This window comes from Bufo gargarizans, chromosome 2 (genome assembly GCF_014858855.1).
Source record: "Bufo gargarizans isolate SCDJY-AF-19 chromosome 2, ASM1485885v1, whole genome shotgun sequence".
Taxonomy (NCBI): domain Eukaryota; kingdom Metazoa; phylum Chordata; class Amphibia; order Anura; family Bufonidae; genus Bufo; species Bufo gargarizans.
The window spans coordinates 653440445-653464691 of record NC_058081.1 but is presented as its reverse complement, the minus strand read 5'-3'; the positions used below and the strand labels follow the sequence as shown (position 1 = coordinate 653464691).

At 46.1% G+C, this 24247-nt stretch overlaps 1 protein-coding gene across 3 annotated transcripts; it reads left to right on the top strand.

Annotated features, from left to right (window-relative positions):
• DEDD2 (death effector domain containing 2) lies at positions 1–23802 on the top strand. 3 transcript variants are annotated; one of them, XM_044282230.1, is made up of 5 exons: positions 1–88; positions 10755–11277; positions 13175–13279; positions 13717–13842; positions 22337–23802. In XM_044282230.1, the coding sequence occupies exons 2-5, from the start codon at positions 10821–10823 to the stop codon at positions 22708–22710; spliced, it is 1062 nt and encodes a 353-aa protein (XP_044138165.1). In that variant the 5' UTR covers positions 1–88; positions 10755–10820; the 3' UTR covers positions 22711–23802. The 3 variants fall into 3 exon arrangements, with proteins under 3 accessions (XP_044138165.1, XP_044138166.1, XP_044138167.1); XM_044282231.1 differs by having other exon boundaries at positions 3–142; XM_044282232.1 differs by lacking the exon at positions 1–88 and adding an exon at positions 1196–1289.
• Positions 23803–24247: the final 445 nt, after the last annotated feature.

Genomic DNA, 24247 nt, shown 5'->3' with positions numbered 1-24247 from the left:
CGGGGACATTAGCAGCCGGTGACGTCACAGTTCTTCTACGCCTTGCGCAGTGGTCTGTGGAAAATACCAGAACCTGAGAAACCCTGAGGTAACCGGACGGCGCTCATCCGTTAGTTCGTTTTGTTCTCGACGACCGTTTACGGTAAGGGGGCCTCTTGCTTGGTGTATGACGGTACAGACTGCACGGTGATCGTGACGGCGGCTTGTAGATTAATTGTGTGAGGAAAATGGCGACGAGGAGTGATTAGTGCGCGTAGTGACATGGCAGCCGCGAAATGGCGGATTCATGAGGTAAATCTTTTACCTTCTCGTCTCGGTGTCGCTTCCTGTGAGGCTGCAGTGACTCCCGGGTGGCGGATGCCGGGGCCGTGTACCGGGAGGAACGGTGGAGGGTGCCGACGGGCGGGTGAGGGTCGGGAGTGAGAGGGGCCGACGGGCGTGTGAGGGGGGCCGACGGGCGTGTGAGGGTCGGGGGTGAGGGGGGCCGACGGGCGGGTGAGGGTCGGAGGTGAGGGGGGCCGACGGGCGGGTGAGGGTCGGTGGTGAGGGGGGCTGACGGGCGGGTGAGGGGGGCCGACGGGCGGGTGAGGGTCGGGGGTGAGGGGGGCCGACGGGCGGGTGAGGGTCGGGGGTGAGGGGGGGCCGACGGGCGTGTGAGGGTCCGGGGTGAGGGGGGCCGACGGGTGTGTGAGGGTCGGGGGTGAGGGGGGCCGACGGGCGGGTTAGGGGGGCCGACGGCGGGTGAGCACCGGTGGAGGGGGCCGACGGGCGGGTGAGCACCGGTGGAGGGGGTGAGGGTCGGGGGTGGAGGGGGGCCGACGGGCGGGTGAGGACCGGTGGAGGGGGGCCGACGGGCGGGTGAGGACCGGTGGAGGGGGGCCGACGGGCGGGTGAGGACCGGTGGAGGGGGGCCGACGGGCGGGTGAGGTCCGGTGGAGGGGGGCCGACGGGCGGGTGAGGACCGGTGGAGGGGGGCCGACGGGCGGGTGAGGACCGGTGGAGGGGGGCCGACGGGCGGGTGAGGACCGGTGGAGGGGGGCCGACGGGCGGGTGAGGACCGGTGGAGGGGGGCCGACGGGCGGGTGAGGATTGGTGGAGGGGGGCCGACGGGCGGGTGAGGATTGGTGGAGGGGGGCCGACGGGCGGGTGAGGATTGGTGGAGGGGGGCTGACGGGCGGGTGAGGACCGGTGGAGGGGGCCGAGTGATAGGTATGTGAGAGGTAATGACAGGGTGAGTCTAGGCCGATGATGCTTGGCAGTTGGATGGGCTGTAAAGATGTTGATGACAGGTGAGTGAACGTCTAATGACAGGATGATGAGGGTTATCAGTGTTTTGCCCAAGCTTGTATGAGGCTCCAGCCCCGACCCGAGTAATCCTTGTGTCCTCCACCAAAACAACTCTAACCCTTAGGCCTCACGCACACGGCCGTTGTTTTGGTCCGCATCCGAGCCGTACTTCAATGGGGCCGCAAAAGATGCGGATAGCACTGTTGCTCCGTTCCGTGGTCCGCAAAAAAAAATAGCATGTCCTATTTTTGGCCGCGCTTTGCGGACAAGAATAGGCAGTTATATTAAAGGCTGTCTGTGCTGTTCTGCAAATTGCGGAACGCACACGGACACCATCTGTGCTTTGCAGATCCGCGGTTTGCGGACAGCAAAACACAGCGGTCGTGTGCATGAGGCCTAACACAGGACCTCACAAAACAGCACTTACCAAAACGCTGCTTTTCACCAACTATTTCACAGTCGCATGACCTAAACCTCAGAGGAAGCCCGTACATTGTAGGCATTACTGCAATGACATGTGAGGGGTGTTGTGGAACCTCACAGCAGGGTCCCCGAAGGCTTAATGGTGATTAACCCCTCAGTGGTGAAGAATAGGAGGTAATTTTCCTTCATTCCTTCCTTGAAGGCTGCTGGGCATTTCCTGTGTAGGTCTGAAGGTAAAACTGGTTGTTGGTGCGCCGGCATAGGCTGGTGAGTGGGCCTTCCTGCCGGGTGACACCCTTTATATGCCATGTGATGGCCATGAAGAGGGTCACGTGACTTCGGCCATGTACCACCACTTTCAAGGCTTTGGAAATGTTCTGGCGTATCCTTCTCCGTTGGGACTATTATGTGACAGGATGCCACAACGCAACCAGACGGGTGGGAGCACCTCCACCATGACTAGCAAATTTTAACATATACTATAAGTTATAGTAAATCTGGCGGGCTGCGGTAGACTCTGCCCCTCCTTCCCCCTTTCTTGCTGCTTTATAAAAGCGACGAAGCTCAAAACATCTCCGAATTTGGTGTGAGCCAAAATGTGTGAGGGCTCTTTCACACTTGCGTTGTTCTTTTCCGGCATAGAGTTCCGTCGTCGGGGCTCTATGCCGGAAGAATCCTGATCAGAACGCATGGGAATAATCCTGAATGGAGAGAAATCCGTTCAGGATGCATCAGGATGTCTTTAGTTCAGGGCCGGAGAAAATACCGCAGCATGCTGCGCTTTTTGCTCCGGCCAAAAATCCTTAACACTTGCCGCAAGGCCGGATCCGGATTTAATGCCCATTGAAAGGCATTAATCCGGATCCAGCCTTAAGCTAAATGTCGTTTCGGCGCATTGCCGGATCCGACGTTTCGCTTTTTCTGAATGGTCACCATGGCTGCCAGGACGCTAAAGTCCTGTTTGCGATGGGAAAGTGTAGTGGGGAGCAGTATACTTACCGTCCACGCGGCTCCCGGGGCGCTTCAGAGTGACGTCAGGGCGCCCCACACGCATGGATGACGTGATCGCATGGACACGTCATCCATGCGCATGGGGCGCTCTGACGTCATTCTGGAGCGCCCCGGGAGCCGCACGGATGGTAAGTATACTGCTCCTACTATGGCAACCAGGACTTTAATAGCGTCCTGGCTGCCATAGTAACACTGAACGCATTTTGAAGACGGATCAGTCTTCAAATGCTTTCAGTTCACTTGCGTTTTTCCGGATCCGGCGTGTAATTCCAGCAAATGGAGTACACGCCGGATCCGGACAACGCAAGTGTGAAAGAGCCCTGACTTTGTAACACCGACAGTGGCCTAAACACCTTAGTAAATGTCTCTCATTGAGTAAAATACCCTGTTATGATAGAAGTGTTCCTTTAAAATAATAAGTGGCACCCTACGAGCCAACCTGGTCCCTACTTCGTGTTCCCTCGAGCCAGTCGATGGCCGCAACTTTAGGGTTATATTCACACGGCAAAATGAGTGTTGTAGAAATCCAACATGTATTTGCTATAGATTTAGCAGTTTGGCTTGAGTCCACCCATGGACACCCACACCGTGCGTTAAGTTTACAGATCCGAGTGGAAATAGTCGGTGGCTGTATGAATGTCCGTGTGGATTTCAAATGACAAAAGAAATGTCTACCCAAATCCGCCGTGTGATCGAGCCCTTAAATGTCCACTGAAGCATGGGGGTAGAGCAATTTGTGTATAAGCTTTACATGGTATCAGCCGAAAGTTGACACTGACATTGGTTCCAGGCGAAGTTCTCGAACATAGTCCACATTTGACGTGACTTCTCCATGTGATGTAGCCAGGGCCGTGAATTAGTAACGGCAGAGTCCCTGTAGTAAAATGTGATCAGTGACAGCAGCGTGCTAGAGGTGGCAGGTTAAGTTAAACATTTGCATTAGATGGATAAAAAAATTCTTGTGTGCAGGATGTTCGGTAAAAAGACAGAATCCCGAACAGAAACCATATGGACTCCATCATAGGCCTCATGCACATGGCCGTTATCCACTTCAATGGGGCCGCAAAAGATGTGGACAGCACTCCCGTGTGTTGTCCGCATCCGTTGCTCCGTTCTGTGGCCCCGCAAAAAAAATATAACCTGTCCTATTCTTGTCCGTGTATTGCGGAAAAGAATATGCAGTTATATTAAAGGCCGTCCGTGCCTACGCTTTCCCATTCTGCAAAAATGTATACCGTATGGCATCTGTCTGAGGCATCCGTTAACGTATACGTTTTTGTGCATGTTAAACGTATAACAAAAACCCAGCCTTACGTGCCCGATCCAGCACTTCTTTTGTTTTCATTGCCCTGTTCCTCTAACGGAGCAGAACAGAAAATAGTGGTGGTGTGAACGTGGCCTAAGAGGTGGGTATGCAGGGGAACCATTACCAGGCTAAATAACAGCAGGCAATTATAGCCACGTGATGAAGTCCAGTCTAGTGGGGCTTCCATGTGCTTTATCAGTTGGCTGTAATAGCCTGCATCCATTACACACTGCACTCCATCCATTACACACGCTGCGCTGTTACCTTGTGCTGCACTTCCATCTTGATGCTGCCGTGTTTGCCGGGGTCCTTGGGCACAGCGCACGGCTCCCCTTACTACAGTAACCCCTCCTCCTTACAGCTTTCCCTGCTGCACGACACTATACTGCTCCGTTACTTCTCCTTCCTGTATGGACCTTTGTGATTGGTTATCTTAGGCAAGGCCGCATCGCTGTGGTCGCTGTACCGTTACAGCATACCCTGCACTGATGTATGGCAGGTAAAAGTCTAAGGCATATTTGTACACCTTAGACCTTTTACAGGGAGTATAAGGGCCTGAACAGGTGTGTGACGTTTGTACATGTGTTATTGTGACCTCTGTGTGTATGGCCACCTTTTAATGCGTACCTGGCATTACTGCATAGTACAGTGTATGCACATGAAGTATAACCGTATTTCTGGCCAATATGACTTGTATCTGCCAATTTTTAGCAGTTTTCCTTCCGTGCATGCTGAATGTCTGTCTAGTTTTCAGTTCTCCCAGATCCGGTGGGTGGAGACTAGCTGCCATCCACTGCTCACAAAAAGTAGAGGAGAACCTACTTCCTAACACTCTCTTACTCAGAAGCAGCTGCAGAATTATGGAGGACATTACAGAGAAGACCTGCATGCTTGTGAATAAAGTGCTTGGGCTGAGGTATAAACTTCCTATTTATCAGCAGCAGTCTCTGTTGTCTCTCCTGGAGTCCTATCTCGCTCTGCTCCTGCTCACTCCTCCTCTCCCCATAGACTTGCATTGCCTGTAATGTATTCCCTCTATGACCTGCTCTGTCCTGGATGAATTCAAGGCAGATTTCAGTGAGAAAAGCATTTAATGATGGGGAGAGATAAGCAGCTGATAACATGAACTAGACCAGGGATCATCAATCTATGGCACTCCAGCTGCTGTGAAACTACAGCTCCCAGCAGGCACGCTTATTCGGCTGTTCTTGTAACTCCCATAGAAGTGAAAGGAGGCTTCTGGGAGTTGTGTCAGAACAGCTGGAGTTCCAGAGGTTGCTGATCCTTGAACTCTCTGAGGTGTATTTCAAAGTTTCTTATGGTCACTTGTACTATTGATTTATGCAATTTGTGTAAAAAGTTAGTGACCGGAAGGACAGTAGAGAACAAAGGAGAAGCGGTATCTGGTTTTCTGTTGCTTCTCCTCCATCAATGTGTTTTGATAACTGAAGGCTGAGTCCACGTCAGTGAGGTGTTTTCTGTATTTGTTCCCTGTTGTTTTTGTGAATCAAGAATAACAAGTCTGACAACTGACACAAGCCGAGGGCCTGTGACGGACGTGCATTTCTGGCCTCCATCACAGATTCTGTCCGAGTGGACAAAATACACTTGTATGCAAGACGGTGTCCTGAATAGAAACCAAACGGATCCCATTATAGCCATGTGGGTCTCTTCGGCACCATTCTGTCTGGCACTTTTATTTTTGTTGCTCTGCCCCACTAATGGAGAAGCATAATGGAAATTTCTGTTGCAGGTTTGAACCCAGCCTGAGCCAACTGATCAAGGTAACCCAGATACAGCAGATAGTTGTTTCTTCCCCGTTTTCTGTGTTCTTTTGATGGAACACATACGGTAATCGCAACGCTGATGTGAACTTGGCTGAGCTTGAGAGATCAGAACATTTCATAAAAATGTAAACATTATAAGCGTCCCTAAATATACAGCAAATTCAGTTCTGCGATATTTGGCGTTTCTATTTTGATGTTGGAGTCAAAACATTTCTACTGACTCCACAGCCACAACAGTAATTACACAGAAGTCACACTGGTGAAACCGGTCCAGACATGAGGGCTGGTTCATGTGACCGGCTCGGAAAAAACGCCCTTTGAGTCGGCCGCAGCTCCCCTGATTTGAACCAACTGCATCATAGTGATTTATGATGGTTCAATACAATAGATCTGCTGCCGGATATGAGCTGACCGTGTTATAAATGACAGTTCAGGTCGGGGAGCCTCCGTCGGCCTGGGAGATGCAGATGACTTGCATACCTAAGGGTACAACCGCATGGTGTGGTCATACGGGCTGCAGCAGGCTCTAGAGACCGGACTGGTTAGTCACTTTTCCACAGTAATTCATGGCCATTAACAATTCCAAACCGGTTGAACAGTGTGGTTTCATTAAAGCCCGCTGTGGCCCGTGCGGATGCCTCACTCCCGCGCTGTGTAGTCATGCCCTAATAGTTTCACACTATGGACATTCATTACATTTATTAATTATAATTATAGCGCCATTCATTCCATAGCGCTGTACATATAAGGGGCGGTGCACATACATAATTCAGACATTTGCACTAGGCATGAACAAAATTAGTTAGACTGGTACAGAAGGATAGGGCGCCCTGCCAGTGAGGCTTACAATCTACATGGTATGGGAGAAGGACACAGTAGGTGCGGGTGAAGCTGGTCATGGCGGTATAGAGGCAGCAGGGTCTGGAGAGGTGGGATTTCAGGTTTCTTTTTAAGGATTCCACTGTAGGTGAGAGTCTGGAACTCTCTACCCCAACATATCAGAGTGTGGGGGATGCACAGGAGACATTTTGGAGGCAATTGTGGAGAGAAGGAGGTCTTGTGAGGATCGGAGATTGCACGTGGGTATGTATCAGGGAAGTAACTCGGATGTCGGGAGAGGACAGGTTTTGGACGGCCTTGTATGAATTCAAATTTTTCTGGTTTTGTTGTGTGTGAGAGGGGCAATAGTGTCCAGAGCTGTACTTATTGTGGTGTTATACAGGGTGGTGGCAGCATCTGGGTCTTGGAGGGAACAGATGGTAGAGAGTGGCATAAGAGAGTCAGAAAACAAGCAAAAGTCGGGATGTTTAAAGGTGTTCTGCACTTTGTTTAAACTGATCTATCCTCTGGATAGATCATCAGCTTCTGATCGGCGGGGGTCTAACACCCGGGACCCCCGACGATCAGCTGTTTGAGAAGGCAGCGGCGCTCCAGCAGCGCAGCGGCCTTCTCACTGTTTACTGCCGGCCCAGTGATGTCACAACTAGTATCAACTGGCCTGGGCGGGGCTAAGCTCTGTTCACTTGAATGGATTAGAAGATGTTGAACCCCTTTAAGGTTCCTGCGGGGGGGGGTGCTGGTGTGTAGACCGGGGGAGCAGCAGAAGAGAAGGTGAGTAGGTTGCGGTCGGATGGGGGAGAGGCGGATTAGAATGGTTAGATAGGGAGCAGAGGCAGGTGAAGATAAGATCCAGAGTGTGACCATCTCTGTGGGTGGGAGCTGAAGACCCCTGTGAGAGGCCGAAGGAGGAAGAGAGCGATAGGAGTTTAGAGGTGGCAGGTGTCAATAGGGATGTTTAAGTCGGCCATGATGATAGTGGGGATGTTGCTCATGCAGCTGTGAACCCAGCCTGCCATAAATGTCCCACCTCTGGGGCCCACTCCTATGTCCACAAAGGGGGCCTGTTGTGCCCAGCAGGGAATGGAGCACGCCCAGATGTTCTCCAAAGTGCTATGGAAATAAATGGAAAGAGCCATGCAAGCGTGACCCGGTCTGGGGAAAGCAGTTGGTCCCAGAGGTGTCTGATGTACCATAAGATCGTCTGCTGGGAATTTTGCACTGGTGCCAGCAATGCTGCTCTGCTTTTCCCATACCATACAGTACATTGGAGCTTGTCCACAATTTCGAGCTCCCCATCGTGACAAGATGCTTTTGATTTGCCAGACGTCGATGAACAGACACCTCAGATAGCCGTCACTCGGGAGGACAATAGATCGGGCATGTTGACATAGAACGTTCCAGCCGTTCTTTCCCCGGTGTGCTGTTGGTGGGAGGACTCCTGTCTATGGCCACCTTACTAGTAAGAGTCAGTCATTTAATCTGTTTGGCGCTGTCGCCGCACGCTGTATATGCTTCGCTCTTCAGTACGTGACTGGACTGATTCATTTCATGGATTATTGCAAGATCTGTGTATGAATGAATCTTTCAGAAATGCACACATGCGTGTAATGATTTAAAGCAGGCCTTCTGACTGTGGGATTGTCCACAGGATATCACACCATGGCACTGGTTAAGTGGGCGTGGTTTGTGGCTGCCACTGCACCATGTACGGAAAAGTTGTCAGTCATTCGGCAGCTTGTTACTGGAATTCTAATTCTCATCATCTAACATTTCACGTTAGATTCTTCTTGGCTGACTTTTGTTGAGGTGTCCAGTAAAGAGAGAAAATAATAATCAGCTGGTCAATACTAATCACTTGGCGGTTCATTTAAGGAGGTGCCCAAGAATCACAGTGCTATTCTGGGGTTGTGGCAAATTTGTGGGTCACACTGCAGCCCATTAATTTCTATGGCTGCCCTGCTACACTGTGACACTTGCGAGCGATGACCAAGATTGCTTAGGGTGGTTTCACAAAGCTTTTTGTGAAGTTCTTTGAGCCAGAAGTGGATCCAGCAGGAAAGAGACGCCCTTCCTATATATTTCTCATTCTCTTCCAACCCACCTCTGGCTTTTACTTAAACAAAAAAAAAAAAAACTGCCACCACCCTAGGTTCTCGTTCACATGGATTCTGCGCAAAACGGAGACCAGTGGCTGTGTGGGATCTGCGTTCCATTGTTGTCAGTGAGAGGCCACACCACCGTTCTTTGCCAAGAAAGGACATGTCCCCGAACGCAGTGTGTGTCCCCTCAGGGTTTAGCTCCATTCAGTGGGGTATGGACACCATGAGTGGCTAACACGTGGAGGGGCCATAGATATATCCGTGACAAGACGGATATCCGTGAATATTTCTGTGAAGAATCCATGTTCCACGGACACCACACTGCTGAAAATTTATTTTCGGAGCATCCCCTCTTAATGATCCGTGAAACATGGATAGCATCTGTGTTGCATCCATGTTTTTCATGGCCCTATAGACTATAATGGGCACGATGAATCCGTGAATGCGTGCAAAGTAAGGCATACTTCTGTGCTAAACAATCGGACCCATGGAATGTGCTAAAACACACATTCATTTTTACGGGTATGTGTGCTGTCTGTGAATCACTGAGGCCTAATGGAATTTCTATGAACTCCTTAACTACAGTATAATATCTGAATGCTATATAATCTCCAGTGCTACAGCTACGCTCGTATGTTAGCAGAAATTGATTTGCCACAGATTTATCATTTACACAGGATTATATATATATATCTATATATATCTATATATATATTTTACTTGAATACAACACTGCATTTTCAGCTCATTGTTTTTGGCACAGACTCCTACGGAGCAGTTATGCTGCTTTCCATTAAAATAATCACAGGGCTCTTTTACAGCAATATAAATATATATAAAAAAAAAAATTTTTTTTATTTTTATTGAGGTGATTTTGAAGGGGAAACGCCTCACAAACTTTAAATCTCAGTATGAACTGGCCCTTGCTGTAAATGCTGCAGATTTTCCGCTTGCAATTCAGCTTTGAAAAATCTGCAGCGTGTGCACCATAAGGGTCCATTCACACGGCCGTGGTGTGTTGCGGATCCGCAACACACCTGGCCGACACTCCCTATAGAAATGCCTATTCCTGTCCGCAGCTGCGGACAAGAATAGGACATGTTCTATCTTTTGCGGAGCTGCGGACCGAAATTTCGGGGACCGGAGAGCACATAGTGTGCTCTCCGCTTCACGTCCGGGCCCATAGAGGATGAACGGGTGCGTGTCCTTTTGCAGACGCGTGAATGGACCCTAAGAGGCCATACTGTGGAAAAAAAAAAACGCATAATAAAAAGCCTGTAAAAGCCACATAGATTTTTACAGTATTGCATTTTCTTAGGTTAAATGTGTTTTCCGGCAGTTGCGGTAAGAATGCATTGTGTGTGAAGTGGTCGGTAATATTACCTGAGTGATGTTTTCCCGTGAGGTGCGGAGCAGCTTCTGAGAATCATCATCCTACAAGAGGACCTGTGGGTGAAGCTGCGCAGCCTGCTTTATGTGTGCGTGGAGGACACACTGGGGTATTGGATTAATATTAACACTTGTGTAGACGTCATTGAGCAGAGGAGTGTGGAATTAACACCTGTGGTATATTAGAGAGTGACAGAAATGAGCCATACTTTCTGTCTCCTTATTAAGACGCGTTTGGCAGGCTGGTGAATATATATGAAGCGCTGGTGGTGTAATGAAGTCAGAAGTGATTAATGGCTGGGATTACTCCCGGGTATTGATCATTAGGCAGTCCGTTCACACTGCTGTGTAGTAAATCTCTGCAGCTTTCTGTCTCTTCATGAGTCAAGTGCTGAACACCGCCTTAGTGCACGTCGTCCGTGTTTAGTATGGAATTAGAGCACATGTGTGGTTTGTGGATGACGTCTGGAGCTCCTCTAATAATGATATTCACCACCACTGTATAATATTACCATCCAGATGTCCTAGGTGGTGTCCGTATTGGAAAGCTGTTTGATGTGATATGTAATGTTCTCATTTAATGACTTTTATGTGGCTTTATTTTTCTTGCAGCAATCTGCGCTCTGAGCATCGTCAGTGTTGGCTCTGAATTCTGGGCCCCGGAGCTTGTACATCGCGATGACTGCGTTCAGGAAGCCAGTGTTCTCTCAATTCTGGGAGGAGGAAGAATGCCTGGAGTACTATGGCATGCATTCTCTGCACTACGTGTTTGATGTCGTTGGTTCTCAGTTAACAGACAGTGATGTCGATGCCTTGTCATTCTTACTGAATGAATCATACCCATTCACTCACCCCCTCGACCCGAATATCTGGACTGTGGAAGAAGCTGGGGAAGTACCTGGTAATGCTTTGCTTTCTGCATGGCAGAGGAGGCACCAAAGCCCCAGTGCATTTGACGATGGTAATTTGGATACGCCTGACCTCCAAAGGCCTAAAAATGGCGCTGAGCTACTACTTGAACTAGAGCGAAGAGGAAAATGTGACGAATCAAACTTCAAGCACCTACTTCAGCTACTGCGAATATTAACCCGACACGACCTTCTTCCATATGTTTCTTTAATAAGACCTCATACAGGTAGTAGTCCTCAAAGGGCTTGAATGTGACAATAATGAGCTTGTCCAGCCAACCCCAGGCCCTTGGGACCTGTGAAGAATTCCAAACTCGTCCAGCCACTGCCTGATCTGTTCTTGCTCCCAGGCTCTTTTCTGAAGACTCTTGATCCCGATCTATCAGTTCTGCATGGATGGTGTCATGTCTGCCCGTGACCCTGTCCATGCAGAAATTAACAGATGGACAAGGAGTCCAGTGAAGAGAACCTGGGAGTCATGAACCAGAACTTAATATCTTCTCCCATTGGTATCACTTAAATATTTGTTGAGGGGTTTGTATGGAGTGGATTTTCCCTCATATATATTTGAAGTTCGCATCCCTGAAAATGTTGGTTCTTGGTGTTTGAACCACTGCAGGGAAGTCTCCAATGGCAAATCTGCACCAAATCCTAGCATATTTCAGTTTTATTAAAGGCATTTTCTTCCTTCTGACTACTATTATCGTATTTGTAAGATGACAATATGGCACTTACTAGCAAAGTATTTGATGCTCTGCGCCATTTTAATTATATTTTAGAAGTTATGCCTCCTTGTTGGCAAAGTCTTTTGTGTTGTGAGCATTGAGGATGGAGGTTCATGGACAAATCGTATGGACTCCTCAGCTCCAATACATTGCACCTGCCATGTGCACTGTTTGGTGCAGTGTCTCTGAATGGAGGAGGCTGACTGATATGTCCAGTTATATGACCCTCCATCAGCAGCCATCTTATGGACAAGACCTCTCTGTGGACAGCACAGAAGAACATATAGATCAACAAAGGCGCTATGTTAGTAAGTGCCGTCATCTTGCACACACATTGGTCAGCAGTAGCCAGAAAGTGGCACAAGTGACAGCAGTCTTAAAGGGAACCTGTCACCGGGATTTTGTGTATAGAGCTGAGGACATGGGTTGCTAGATGGCCGCTATCACATCCGCAATACCCAGTCCCCATAGCTCTGTGTGCTTTTATTGTATATAAAAACAGATTTGATACATATGCAACTTAACCTGAGATGAGTCAGCTTGAAAATATGACTTCTCTGGTCACACAAGTAAGATATGACTTTTGTTAATTTGCATATGTATCGAATCAGTTTTTTTTACACAATAAAAGCACACAGAGCTATGGGGACTGGGTATTGCGGATGTGCTAGCGGCCATCTAGCAACCCATGTCCTCAGCTCTATACACAAAATCCTGGTGACAGGTTCCCTTTAATGCACTTTCGCTGGGTTTAATCTGGTGCAGACACTTTTCACTGACCATTGGCAGACTTACTGTGGGACACAATTTTACACCAGAATTGTGGCTCGATTTTGGCAAATCTTAGGCCAAGTGCCCGTTTTGGTGATGCCATGCCCCTTCCCACTAAACATAACCTTTCTGAGCAAGTCGAAAAATTGGAGAAACCCTAGTTGCAATTTGCATCACTTTTTAGACATTCTATGTTCAGACACTTTATTTTATTTTTTGGTGAAAAACATTTTTGGCAGTTTTTTTATTATGGTAACTGTTAAAATGCAGTATGATATGTGATTTTAAAGCATTCAGTGGAATGAGGCAAAAATTGTAGACAACTTGGACAACCCCTTTTAAAGAGAATCTTCAGTCTGTGACCACCCTGGACCCTCCGTACTGTCTGTACGGCACTGTAGCCCTGCTTTGGCAATTTGTAAGTCTATCTTTATGTCCAAATCGATCTTTTCTATCCCCAAATTTTTTTAATTAGGGCAGTACTTACCTGTGCTGGAGCCCCGCTCCTCCACCTCCTAGCATGCAGGATGCACGTTGTCTTTGTCACCCATATTCTGCGCATGTGCCTCGTGGAAGGCTTGCTTCATATTTACACTTATAAGGAAACCTCTTGTTAATTTGCTTTCAGTGTCCCCTGAGAGGTACACATGTGGCCCTTCAGTTGTTGATTCCCAGATGGACGGATGCCTGAATTCAACCACATCGCAGACCAGTGAAGAAAACTGGGAAACTGGTAAGACTTGGTTAAATGTGATCTGATGAGTCTGTAATTCCTGGTGCAGTGAAAGGGCTTTTCAGGATTTTACATTGGCAGCCTTTATTATTAAGATGTGATTGGTGGGTAAAACCCCTGAGACCCAGATCATTGGCAGAACCAAACATGTGAGTGAACCTAGGTCAGTTTCTGCAACGCATTCAAGCTAATGGATATAAAGTAGATGTGGGACTGCAGTGAAGAAGCATTCATTGCTAGACCCATGCCTGTAAAATCCTGGAGCGCCTCTTAAATGTGTACGACGGATGTTTATTACTATGGGCGACTCCTATTTATTGCATAACACATTGCTTTCTCACATGTAATAGGGATGTCCAGGTTTCTTATCTTCTAATTAAGGCATCGTACAGGTGTTTTATTCAGTTTACGGTCTTACTATTTTATCTATTTCACAGGATCTAATTCAAAGAAAAGAAAGCGAGGAGGGAAAATAAACAGGGGCCACTGTACAAAACCCAAAAAGAGCAAAGTTGGCGGTGATACCCCACCAGCCGAGGCAACCCAGAGCAAAGTAACTTGCGGTAAGTCTTGCCATCAGTCGCTGCCCTCATCAGCTGTCCAGACTTCTCCTCTCTCCATATTTACTGACGAGCCACGGCCTCCTATAGTTATTCAAGGTGGCACAGCTGTGCCAGAGGCTTGCTTAAAATGAGGGTGTTTTTCTTCTTAGTGGTTTAGTGTTTTTTTTTTGTTGTATAGTGACTTGCCCTGTCTGTCCACTAACGCGTCTCTGAACTGCAGTAAGGGTGCGGTCACACTCAGCTTTTTGTGGCAGTCGTTGATGCAGATTTTTGAGCTAAAGCCAGAAGTGGATCTAGGAGAGAGGCTTTCTTTGAGATTTCTCAATCCCTTTCTGTCTGGTGGCTAATCGATATGTTCACCTCTACATAACATTTACCTTATACGATTGAGCTGCATGTTTCCAAAGCAATTAATTGTGTTGCTGAGGCTACGGCATCTCGTCTCCCAGTACCTGCTAATGTACAATGACACGGACTGGATTGTCACAGCTGCAATCTCTTCTCCGGTAACATTTGGGCCTTCTGTCCGGTTCCTTTCCCATATTTCTTTATAACCTCTTGCCCTGTTAGTTGTTGTTCTGCTTTCCTGTATGATGCAAATGAAGGAAACAGTATGGGGCACTGGTTTTAGAAAATAAAAAATACTCTGTGCCAAAGGGAACATCATCCTATTAAGAGGAAGGGAGGCTCAGCTTTGTGTGTTTGAATGATGGTCATAAAACCATTCAGTACTTAGTAAAACTCTTAATATGCATGCTGCCCTGGGCTGGTTGTCTTAACACGAGCTGTGGATGTCTCTATACACTTGTGCATACAGTCGCCCTCTGCGGGTGACCTCTGCTTCTTTTCTGATGCCAGTTTCTAAAGCTCTTGGCACCTGGAAGTAGGGATTGCCTCCCTTCATAGATCTGCTGAACCCCAGAGCTCGACTATGTACGCTCTTTCATTGCACACTCCTCTCTAACCATCCTTTTGCTGCTGTGAATGTGTTGCCTAGAATACCCAACTGGAAAAAATCCGACCTGTTTAAGTAGCCGAACAGTTCATCCTTACAGCGTGCACGTCTGTTAGTCCCCACAACAAGGTGTCAATTCAATGTATGTCATGTAATCTCTCTGTGCTCCAACGTTTCTCACGTTTTGACAGTTGCAGGAAATCAGTGCTTAAGAAGAGATGTACTAATAAAACACACAAAATAAAATACAAAAAATCCTTCAAAGCTCTCCTACCTGGACGAAACAGTAAGACCTTTCACCTCTTAAGTGTTGTGCTTTTCCTTTTTTCTATTTTTTTTCTTTGTATGACTCATTTTCACTTGCAGACGGACCTGTTTCATGGTGGTCCTTTCTGACAGTGGTGAGGGTTTTCTCCAGCGTTGAAGAGATTTATTGCGTTTCACGAACCTCTTCGGCATAGAAAACACTGTTTTTTGTAGATTTCCTTTGGAGGGTATTAACATGGCCCAATCAGAGGGACGTCTTCCTCACCAGTTTAATTATTGTATTCTGTTCATTACTTCAGCACTTGCAAAAACATTCTTTGGTGTAGATGCCATAAAAGTTCACAATTGACAGTGTATATGGATTTTTTTTTTTTGTGACTTCTTGAAAATTACTTGTGGGGAACCGTCCCTCAAATCAAAACCCCAAATCACAGTTTACTGCATGGTACTGTTTCTCACGTGGTCTTTCTCCATCTCAGAACCCACAGTGGCGAATGCCTTCACAATTATTTATATCTTTTGAAAATTATGAAGCAAATTGTGTCACCAGTTCACTCAAGTAAAGAAAACCAACTTATAACCTCAACCTCTTAAAATGTACCTAGAAAACAGATGCCGTGCAGAGCTGAGACCGCAGGGTGAAAAGTGAACCTGTCCATGAACCCCGCAGGTCACTTTACACGTTCCAGCTAATGATAAAATCTTCCTGGGTACATTTGCTAGTTGCACATGTGCTTGGAACAATGCATGCAGCTCGTAATGAGCCTCATCACCATCGGCACTGACGTCTAATGAGACTAATTCTTATTACATTCGGGTTATCTGCTTGTGGGAGCTTCACTACAAACATGGCTGCTGAAGGAGATTTAGGGTGGATGTAGAATGGGCATCTAAATGTGGCGCAGATCACCCAAGGAAGTGAGAAGCACTTGTTCATGGGGTGATCCTGTCCATGCAGGCACATAAATTTATATGGCTTCTGGGCAGCAGTTCACGCGGTCTAAACACTCTGCCGCCCAGGAACAATGCAGCTGTATGAGGACAAGCGGTTGCAATAGCCATCTCTCGTCCTCCTACTGTGGAGGTGATCACTGCATGTACATACAGCACCTCACCTGCACTGAGTGAGCAGCCAACTGTCATGTAGGTGCGCCTTTATGTACATCAGCGGAGTCCATTCACCTACACCGGAGGCGGACTGCACATGCGCTAATTCCTGTCTGTCGCAGTGTAAGTGACGAGTCTGCTGATGGCCCGAACCCTCGATCAGCAGTCATGTTCAGAGCGGAGCACCCAGAAGCAGATGAGCGGACCTGCATGTATATATGAACTATGGGACTTTGGTGCCCATGGTTTAATATGCCTATTACTAGCTGCATGTGTGGGCTTTTCCCAGAACATGTGCAGCTCGCGATGTAAACTGGTCAACCCCTTTAACATGTATAGACACAAGACTTTATATTCTGTGCTTTATACTATTTCGAATAGCATGGTTTAGGTAATTTTTTTTTCCTCTACCTATAGCCTTCTGACCGTTGTTGTTTGCAAGTGCTCATTAATTATCCGTACGTCACCATGTTAGGTTGTTGCTGTCACTTTCCTATGACGTTCCCCTCCTCCATGTATCATGTGAATGTCATGGTATTTGTTGCTCTTCTCTTCAGTCGACTTTCTCTAAAATTTAACTTCCAGGTTTACTGAGAAAAGGTTGATGCTTAAGAGATAAAATCTCTCTGTTAAAGAAATGGTCATGAGCTCTACCCTTCAAAAATACAAGCGTACCATAAGGTAAATGTATGTTTCTACAAGTGAGAGACAGTCGAGGCAGATAGTGCTCCCAACATGGCCACCAGTATCTGTCCTCTCCTCTTTGCATGCAGATTCAGGAGCCACGTGCTGCAGTGTTATAGGTATAACGATGCTACTAGTCCATGTACTCAGTGTCCAGCTTGTCAGCCCTCACTACTTCCAGCCCTATATTTCAGATCGGGCATTTCTAGTTTCACATCTTTCAACTGTTTAACCATTTGAATTATTTTCCTGCTCTTAGTTCTCATAAAATATCTTTCTTGCCAGACTGTTTGCTGCAGATAGCAGAAATAAAAGGTCCTTTGAAGAAATGGGAAAAAACCCCAAACAGTAATTGCCCCTCCATGGACTGTCTTGTATTGCCGCTGAGCTCTAGACCTGGGCCTTGGACAGGAGTAGTTCTGCTACATACAGCCCCTAATTTCTGTCCACTTGTAATGTGCACGTACTGGGCCAGTGAAAGAGCAACTCCAGTCAGAAATGGACGGTGACTGGTGAGAAGGGACCATTACTGGTCAGTGAGAAATAACGCAAAGTTCTTAAGACGCCCGATACAGCTAAGCTTCATTGTGGAGCCACATTCACTCCGCTCACTAGTCGTTTAGTGCCTGGCTGTGTAACTGCCTCCATTTAAGGCTCTGTCATCACCTCTTAAAACATTGCAGAACCTCAAAAAGGAGAGATAATGTCTCTCAGGATAATCCTAAGATAATGCATACAGAGCGAAAGGTGATCCATCTACTGTCACCGGTGACTGAAGTTGCCCTTTACCGGGGGGAGTTCACATGCTGCGGATTTATTGCAGAAATTTCTGTGACTGAAAACATGTTGAATATATCTGGGCATGGTAAATCCCTGATGCAGAAAACTGCTGCTTCTGAATAACACCTTAAGTGTGTGTGTTTACATGGGTGACGACTGCGAATACAGGTTCTGTTAACCCTTACCTGTCCCCGCTGCACAGTGGGGACCCCGAGAACCTCTCTAAATCAGTAATTGACTTTACAGAAAACATAGTATTTTGAGGATATCGCCTCTTTAAACCAAATCTCCCGACCAGCATGGCGTAGGCCTCGGTTTTATCGTGCACAACTACAATTGCAGACGTTTTCCAGCACTGACCTAATGGGAACAATGTGCGTGTGAGCAAAAAGTGTATAAAATGCTGCTTATTCAGAACCCATAGTAAATGTACACAGAGGGACTCCTGCCTCCTCCAGTCCCTCATGTCCATTAATGCACGTCCAGCTTTTATCTTCTGCTATCTGCCGCTATAATTTTTATTTTTTAGTTTGTCAGATATTTTTCTAGTTCCTTTAAAAAAAAAATATATATAGTGTAAATAGACTTAAAGGCACTTTTTACATGAAAGTGAATATCTTGCTACTTAGAAAAGAAATGTTCTATGTATTTGTCAAAAGCTCAACCTGTCTCTCTCGGTTCACAGTTAAGACGTCCAATGGAAAAAACCTTAAAAAGCTGCTCTGACAGCCTGGCCCTGCAACTCACTGGTAAACATGGGAGCAAAATACAAGCTTATGTTCTGCTTCCGTCTGCAGTGTATTATACGAGCTGCTCATCCGATGGACACTCCCTGTTCACGCCTCCTAAACCTGACCGCCGTGTGGTTACTTTTATCTTGTTGTATAATAAAGATTTTTCTTCATTTAGTCGTTCAACCGAAGTTCAGACACGGTACGTGAGCAGCACACGCCGGCGCGCTGTCATACAGGTGACCAGACTGTGGGGGACATTTATCAAAAATGGCATCATTTGCTCTAAAAATACTAGCATTACAAATCAAAAGTGATGATTTGTGTCACATCGGATATCACAAGGCGCACGCCACTTTTATAATGTGACTTTTCTTAAAAATAACCTTGATTATTCGCCTGTTTCTCTCAATTTGCAACTTTTAATGCCAGTAAAACGGAATGCGCCATTTCAGCCAACCCTGCCAGACCGCACTTGTGACCTTTGAACTATATGTGCAACATTTCCTGTGGTAAATTGCAGTCTGGGGACGTTTTTGTTGAATGTTGTTTAGCACATTTCTATTAGATAAAAGTTAACGCCTCACTTTACCGATCACTTGTTCATAAAACACTGCCACATAAGCTGCTTTTTGTCCACAGCAATCCGATAATATTGCTAGCCCTGCCCCCATTTATACATTTATAATTCAGTTTTGGTGTGATGAATGAATTCTGAAGAAAACATTTGATATATTTGGTGCAAAACAATAAAGCCGCCCCCCCAAGCCATAAATCTGGCGCACCATGCTTGGTAAATGTCCCCCTATGTGTTTAAAGCATGTCCACAGAGAGGGGATTTCCACCTATTGAGATGAGGGGTCCCCTGACCCTCTAGCCACCATGCAGTTGAGCATTGTGGGGACATGCTGTCAGTCTGGTAGCAAAACCACCTGTGAATAACATTGACTCTATAGTCATCAGATTCCGGGGCTTCTCCATCTGCAATATCTTTATTCACATTTTTGCAAATCGCAAAAAACAAATACAACAAAATTGCTTTTTGAAAAATGGAATTGGGCAACATGCTGCATTTTACTGATCTGTCATTGCCCCGTTCCATCTTTTCAGACATAGCGGTGCCTATGGGTCCTTGGTGCATCCACAGCTCATTACCTGACCTGGACTAGCTGGATGTGTGTCTTGGGGTCAAGTTGCGCGATCAGGTTTGCTGGAGAATTTTCTGAGGCTGCTCCATCCATCCGTGTCGGACTTACAGAAAGCCTCGCGCTTACTGCATTATTGACACCAGGAAGATGGAACTGATTTCTGCAGCAAATTTACATTTGAATTCACCCCTAGCGTAACTGCCCACAATGTGGATTTTCGTGCTGAAGAACATACACCGCACCAGCAAGGTCAATGAGATTTGCCAAATTCTGTATACATGTGTATTTTTTACGTGCAGAAATTGACCTGCCGTGCGTGTAGCATATTAGTTGTGAGATTCTACGCCTTGTCTACTGAGAAACCCCTATAAGTCAGTGGGGTTGTAAACAGAATCTGCAACCAAAAAATACACCATAAATGCACTTTTTAAATGCAGTTTTGTTGCAGATTTTGTCTTGATGAGCTGGCATTGTGGACTGCACGGAGGAGGTGCCCTTGGGGTAATCATGCGTGTTAGCAGATGTGTCTTAGGATCGATGACTATATAGCCAATCTTGGTCACGGCTCCAGTCTGAATGCGGTGATACTTAGAAGATGAGGACAGTATTTCTGTGCAGCTTTGGTCACACCGTGTTTCTGCCATTCAAATAAAACTGATGTGTAAAACAAATAAAAATAAAAAAAATTGGTGGACGTCTGTTTAAATTGATCTGTAATTTGGAACCATTTTTATTTCATTTTTTTTTTTGTGCAAATCTGGAGTTAATCACAGATGGACTGAATAAATGCCTGCTGAAATAACTGAAAAAACAAAACCTAATTAGGTCACCTCCGAGCACCATGAAGTGCAGAACCACATGCATAGTACTGCTGCCTCTGACTCCGGATTGTCAATTTATAGTTTGATTTTTTTTTTTTTTCCCCCTCCTAGTGCTACCTCCGACCACCTCCGGAGTACAGCGAGAGGACCTTGTAATGAAAAAGATCTTCTCGGTGTGAGATCAGAAGTCCTCTGTGTATTTTGGGTGGAGTTGGGGACCGCAGCACTATGCATATTGCACTGCATATGAGGGTGGAGTGATTGAGTTGCAATTCCCAAGCATCTCAAAGTGCATTGTAGATATTAATGGAAGGGAAAGTGCAAACTGCCATATTAGTGGCTGAATTCTTAATCCAGCAAAAGAAATGAGAATGGTCACGAGGTTCAGTCCCCTGTTAACCGGGGCTCGCACACTACATGTCCACCTTCACTTTCCATACAGCATCTGCTGCCTTTCTGGATGTCACCAGTTAAAATGCCAATCGGCAGTCCAGTAATATTTGGGCCACTCATTGTTTTTTTAAAAAGCTGACATGGTGCATCCATTGAAATATATGTTTGCTTCTCAATGTATCTGGTAAATGAATTCAAAACCCAATGTACAGTAAATGTGAACGGTGCTCTTCTTCCATCCACACAATATGCGTTTCATGCACCTGTAAAGTCCATCAGATTTGGTCATCACAGCCAGGCAAGTCTTATCCACACTCCATAGAGCATTGTGAAACCCCCTCCATTGGGTAATATCACAAAGCTCATTCCAATTTATATGCAGAAAATGGAAGGTTTATAGGTGTGTGGATCAGGCCTGGCAGAAACAATCCTGAGCTATGTGCCTGTTGCTGGCCGATCTTATCTGTGCAAGCAAAGAAAATCTAGCCGTATGTCCTCACATTTAATACATCTGAACCTGATGAACACTGTTTCCTATGTGACGGATACGAGAGCTGTGGTATAGCATTGTGTAAGCTTACTAGAAGCCCCAATCTACCATTATGGAGACACGTGGAAACTGGGTCTAAGATGTAGAGTAATGTTAGTGCTCTGGATGGACCAGTGATCTGGAACCTTTGCACGTGTGTCCAGAAAACGGTTCTTGGGCTTGTTATGCAGACACAATCCTGCAGCCAGTTTCCATTTCATTTGAGTGCCTTGCACAAGCCTTAGCCATGTCCTCACTTTTTCTGGTAATGCATTCCAGAGGGCAGGGTACCGGTTCTGCCGCTACATAGCCTTATTTGTAGAGCTATACAAGTGCCGTCTGTGGTGTTGTCTCTGTTCACACACAAGCATTACCTGTTAGCCTTTCTTCAGTTCATCTGTAGGAAGGCGTCTCCCCTCTGGTGTCCTGCTCCCCCTCTCTGAGAGTTTTATGTTCCGACCACATCAGAACTGTTGTATTTTGCACTCTTGATTAAATGCTTCTACAGGTTGACCTACCTCCAACAAGAACAGAAAAAATAAAGCGGAAAAAAATCCCTTACAAGCGTATGTAACAGACACGTATTATTTGTTCTCCTATTGCAGTATGTTCCCCTATTATTCTCTTCAGTAATGATAATAAAATCCAGTAAAAGCTGCATATATATATATATTTTTTTTTTTTAGCCATTTCACGTTGCAACCATGTAAAAGCTAAGCTCAGACTTGCTGTGCTGTACACTCAGGTGCTGCGAGCATTAAGAAATAATGGGGTGTCGTGAAGACATTCCCAACTCTGAACCATGAACATCAGGACAAGTCTGTTATTTTAAAACCTCTTGATATTGGCTGCAAACTGGTAATTCCAATGTGCTCCTCCTGTAGTGCTTTAGAGCGGTTATAGCTTTGCTGGTCCTTCGTATCCTGAAGGGTATACTCTTCCTTCTTAAGTGGTTTAAACTGCATGACCTTGTAGAGTTTTCAGAGCATTTGTTACCTTTTTTTTTTTAATGGTTTCCACTTGTTCTTCCCTCCCTCCTCTCTCTCTCTCTTCCCCATCCATGACCCCCCATTTTTCAGGAATCCGATTGCGTGTACGAGCAGAGTACTGCCACCACGACTCGATCCTTAACCAGAATGTACTGTCTATAAAGCAGGATCCACTGGAGAAGCAGTTTGATCTGTTTAGCCAGTCCAACACTGTGCTGAAATCCAGAGACCTTGGCTCCATCATCTGCGATATTAAGTTCTCCGAGATGTCTTACCTGGATGCCTTCTGGACGGACTACATGAACGGCTCCCTGCTGGAAGCTTTGAAGGGTGTTTTCATCACGGACTCTCTGAAGGAAGCTGTAGGACAAGAAACCATTCAGCTTCTCGTTAATGTAGACGAAGATGATTATGAAGAAGGTCGGAGATTGCTGCTGGAGAATTGTCTCCAGAGGTTGGATTAAACTCTAATATAGGACCTGTAACGTCTTCTGGTTGACGTTGAAAAGTACTTTACAGAGTTAAGTGCCTGCTGGTCACCAGGAATACAAATTCCATAGAAAATGAACAGTTTCGGCTTCTCGTCACTTGATGGTCCTGCATAGATTGTTAATTTGAGAAAATACATTTCTGAGGGTTGTTTCCAAAAGGGGTGTGAATTAGCAAAAATAAATAAAAAGCCAGAGACAGAAGTTGTGATGGGGAAGGAAGCCAGCCTGGTGGTGAGGAGTAGGCGATCTGACAGTTCATTACCTGTGGTCGTTAGGATTATATTTTTGGTTTATTCCTTTTTCACATTCCTAAATATGCCAGGCAGGTTTACATCTGTGCTGCACTGTGTGAACATGGTGTAAGCTGCGGAGATGCTTTTGTATGGTAAGTTTAGTAGGTTAGGACTTCAAGTCTTTGAAGAAGTCCTTTATTTATTGTTTATGAAAAATTTATCTTGGAAATTTTGGTTTGATTCTAAAAAAATATTAAAGTTAAAAAAAATATATACATATATATACATAAATTAAACCATGCAAATAAATGGTAGAGAGACAGAGCGGTATTCTATATCCCTGTTGCCAGCTCGGTACACTCAGGACCTCTACCTCGTGGCTTTACTCCAGCTTTGTACTCTGGGTGTAGCTGCACCGTAAGGAATATGGTGATGCGTGTATGTTTGGAGGTTGCCGGAGTATTCTGGAGAGATGTGTAGACAAGCAGTGTTCAGCCTTTCAGTTACCCCTCACCTGCATGGCTTCAGGATCCCACAGTCCGCCAGCTCGTCAATTGTCTGGGTTGCTCCCACGTGTAGTATGACTTGTGAGCGAGTGGTAGCGCGAGGGGATGCAGACTGTTATCCGTCTACGTTTATGACGAGATGTAGGGATTGTATCCGCCTGCAGCCGTTATTCCTGATCTTTCTACTTGATCCCGACTAAAGCGGTATTTTTACTGTATAAATAAGAAGCTTTCAGAGAGCTTTTGTAAAAAAAAAAGTTTTTGTAATGCAAAAAAATTCTAAGTGTCTTGTAAATCAGAAGTAATAAAGATATCTGTTCAGTCTTCACCGTGGTGCGTTTATTTCTCTTCAGAAGTGTGCGTAATATCCAGAACCATAAAGATGACTGTGCTCCATCTCGTCTGTGATCTGTTTATCCTTGGACTGTCTGTGCTTTCTAACCACACCTGAGGGAAGTTTGTGCCAAGCATCTACTACTCTTTCCGGAAAATGTATTCTGACAATTGCTTCTAATCCCCTCCCCCAATTCCAGATTGTGCCCCCTTTCTTATTAAAACCCTTCACTTCTGAGCCTTGTTTAGACCTTTTCATGCACTTATTTAATATGTAGAAGATTTCGCCTTTTATTGGATCTGTATGAATGTAATATTGGCAGGTATAGGAATGAGTCGGGAGGTGAGCATCCCAGTGTTCTGGCTGCACATGATACTTAATATAAATGACAGAGCAGCGCTCTGCTAACTCCTCTATACATGTCCTGTTCAGGCTGA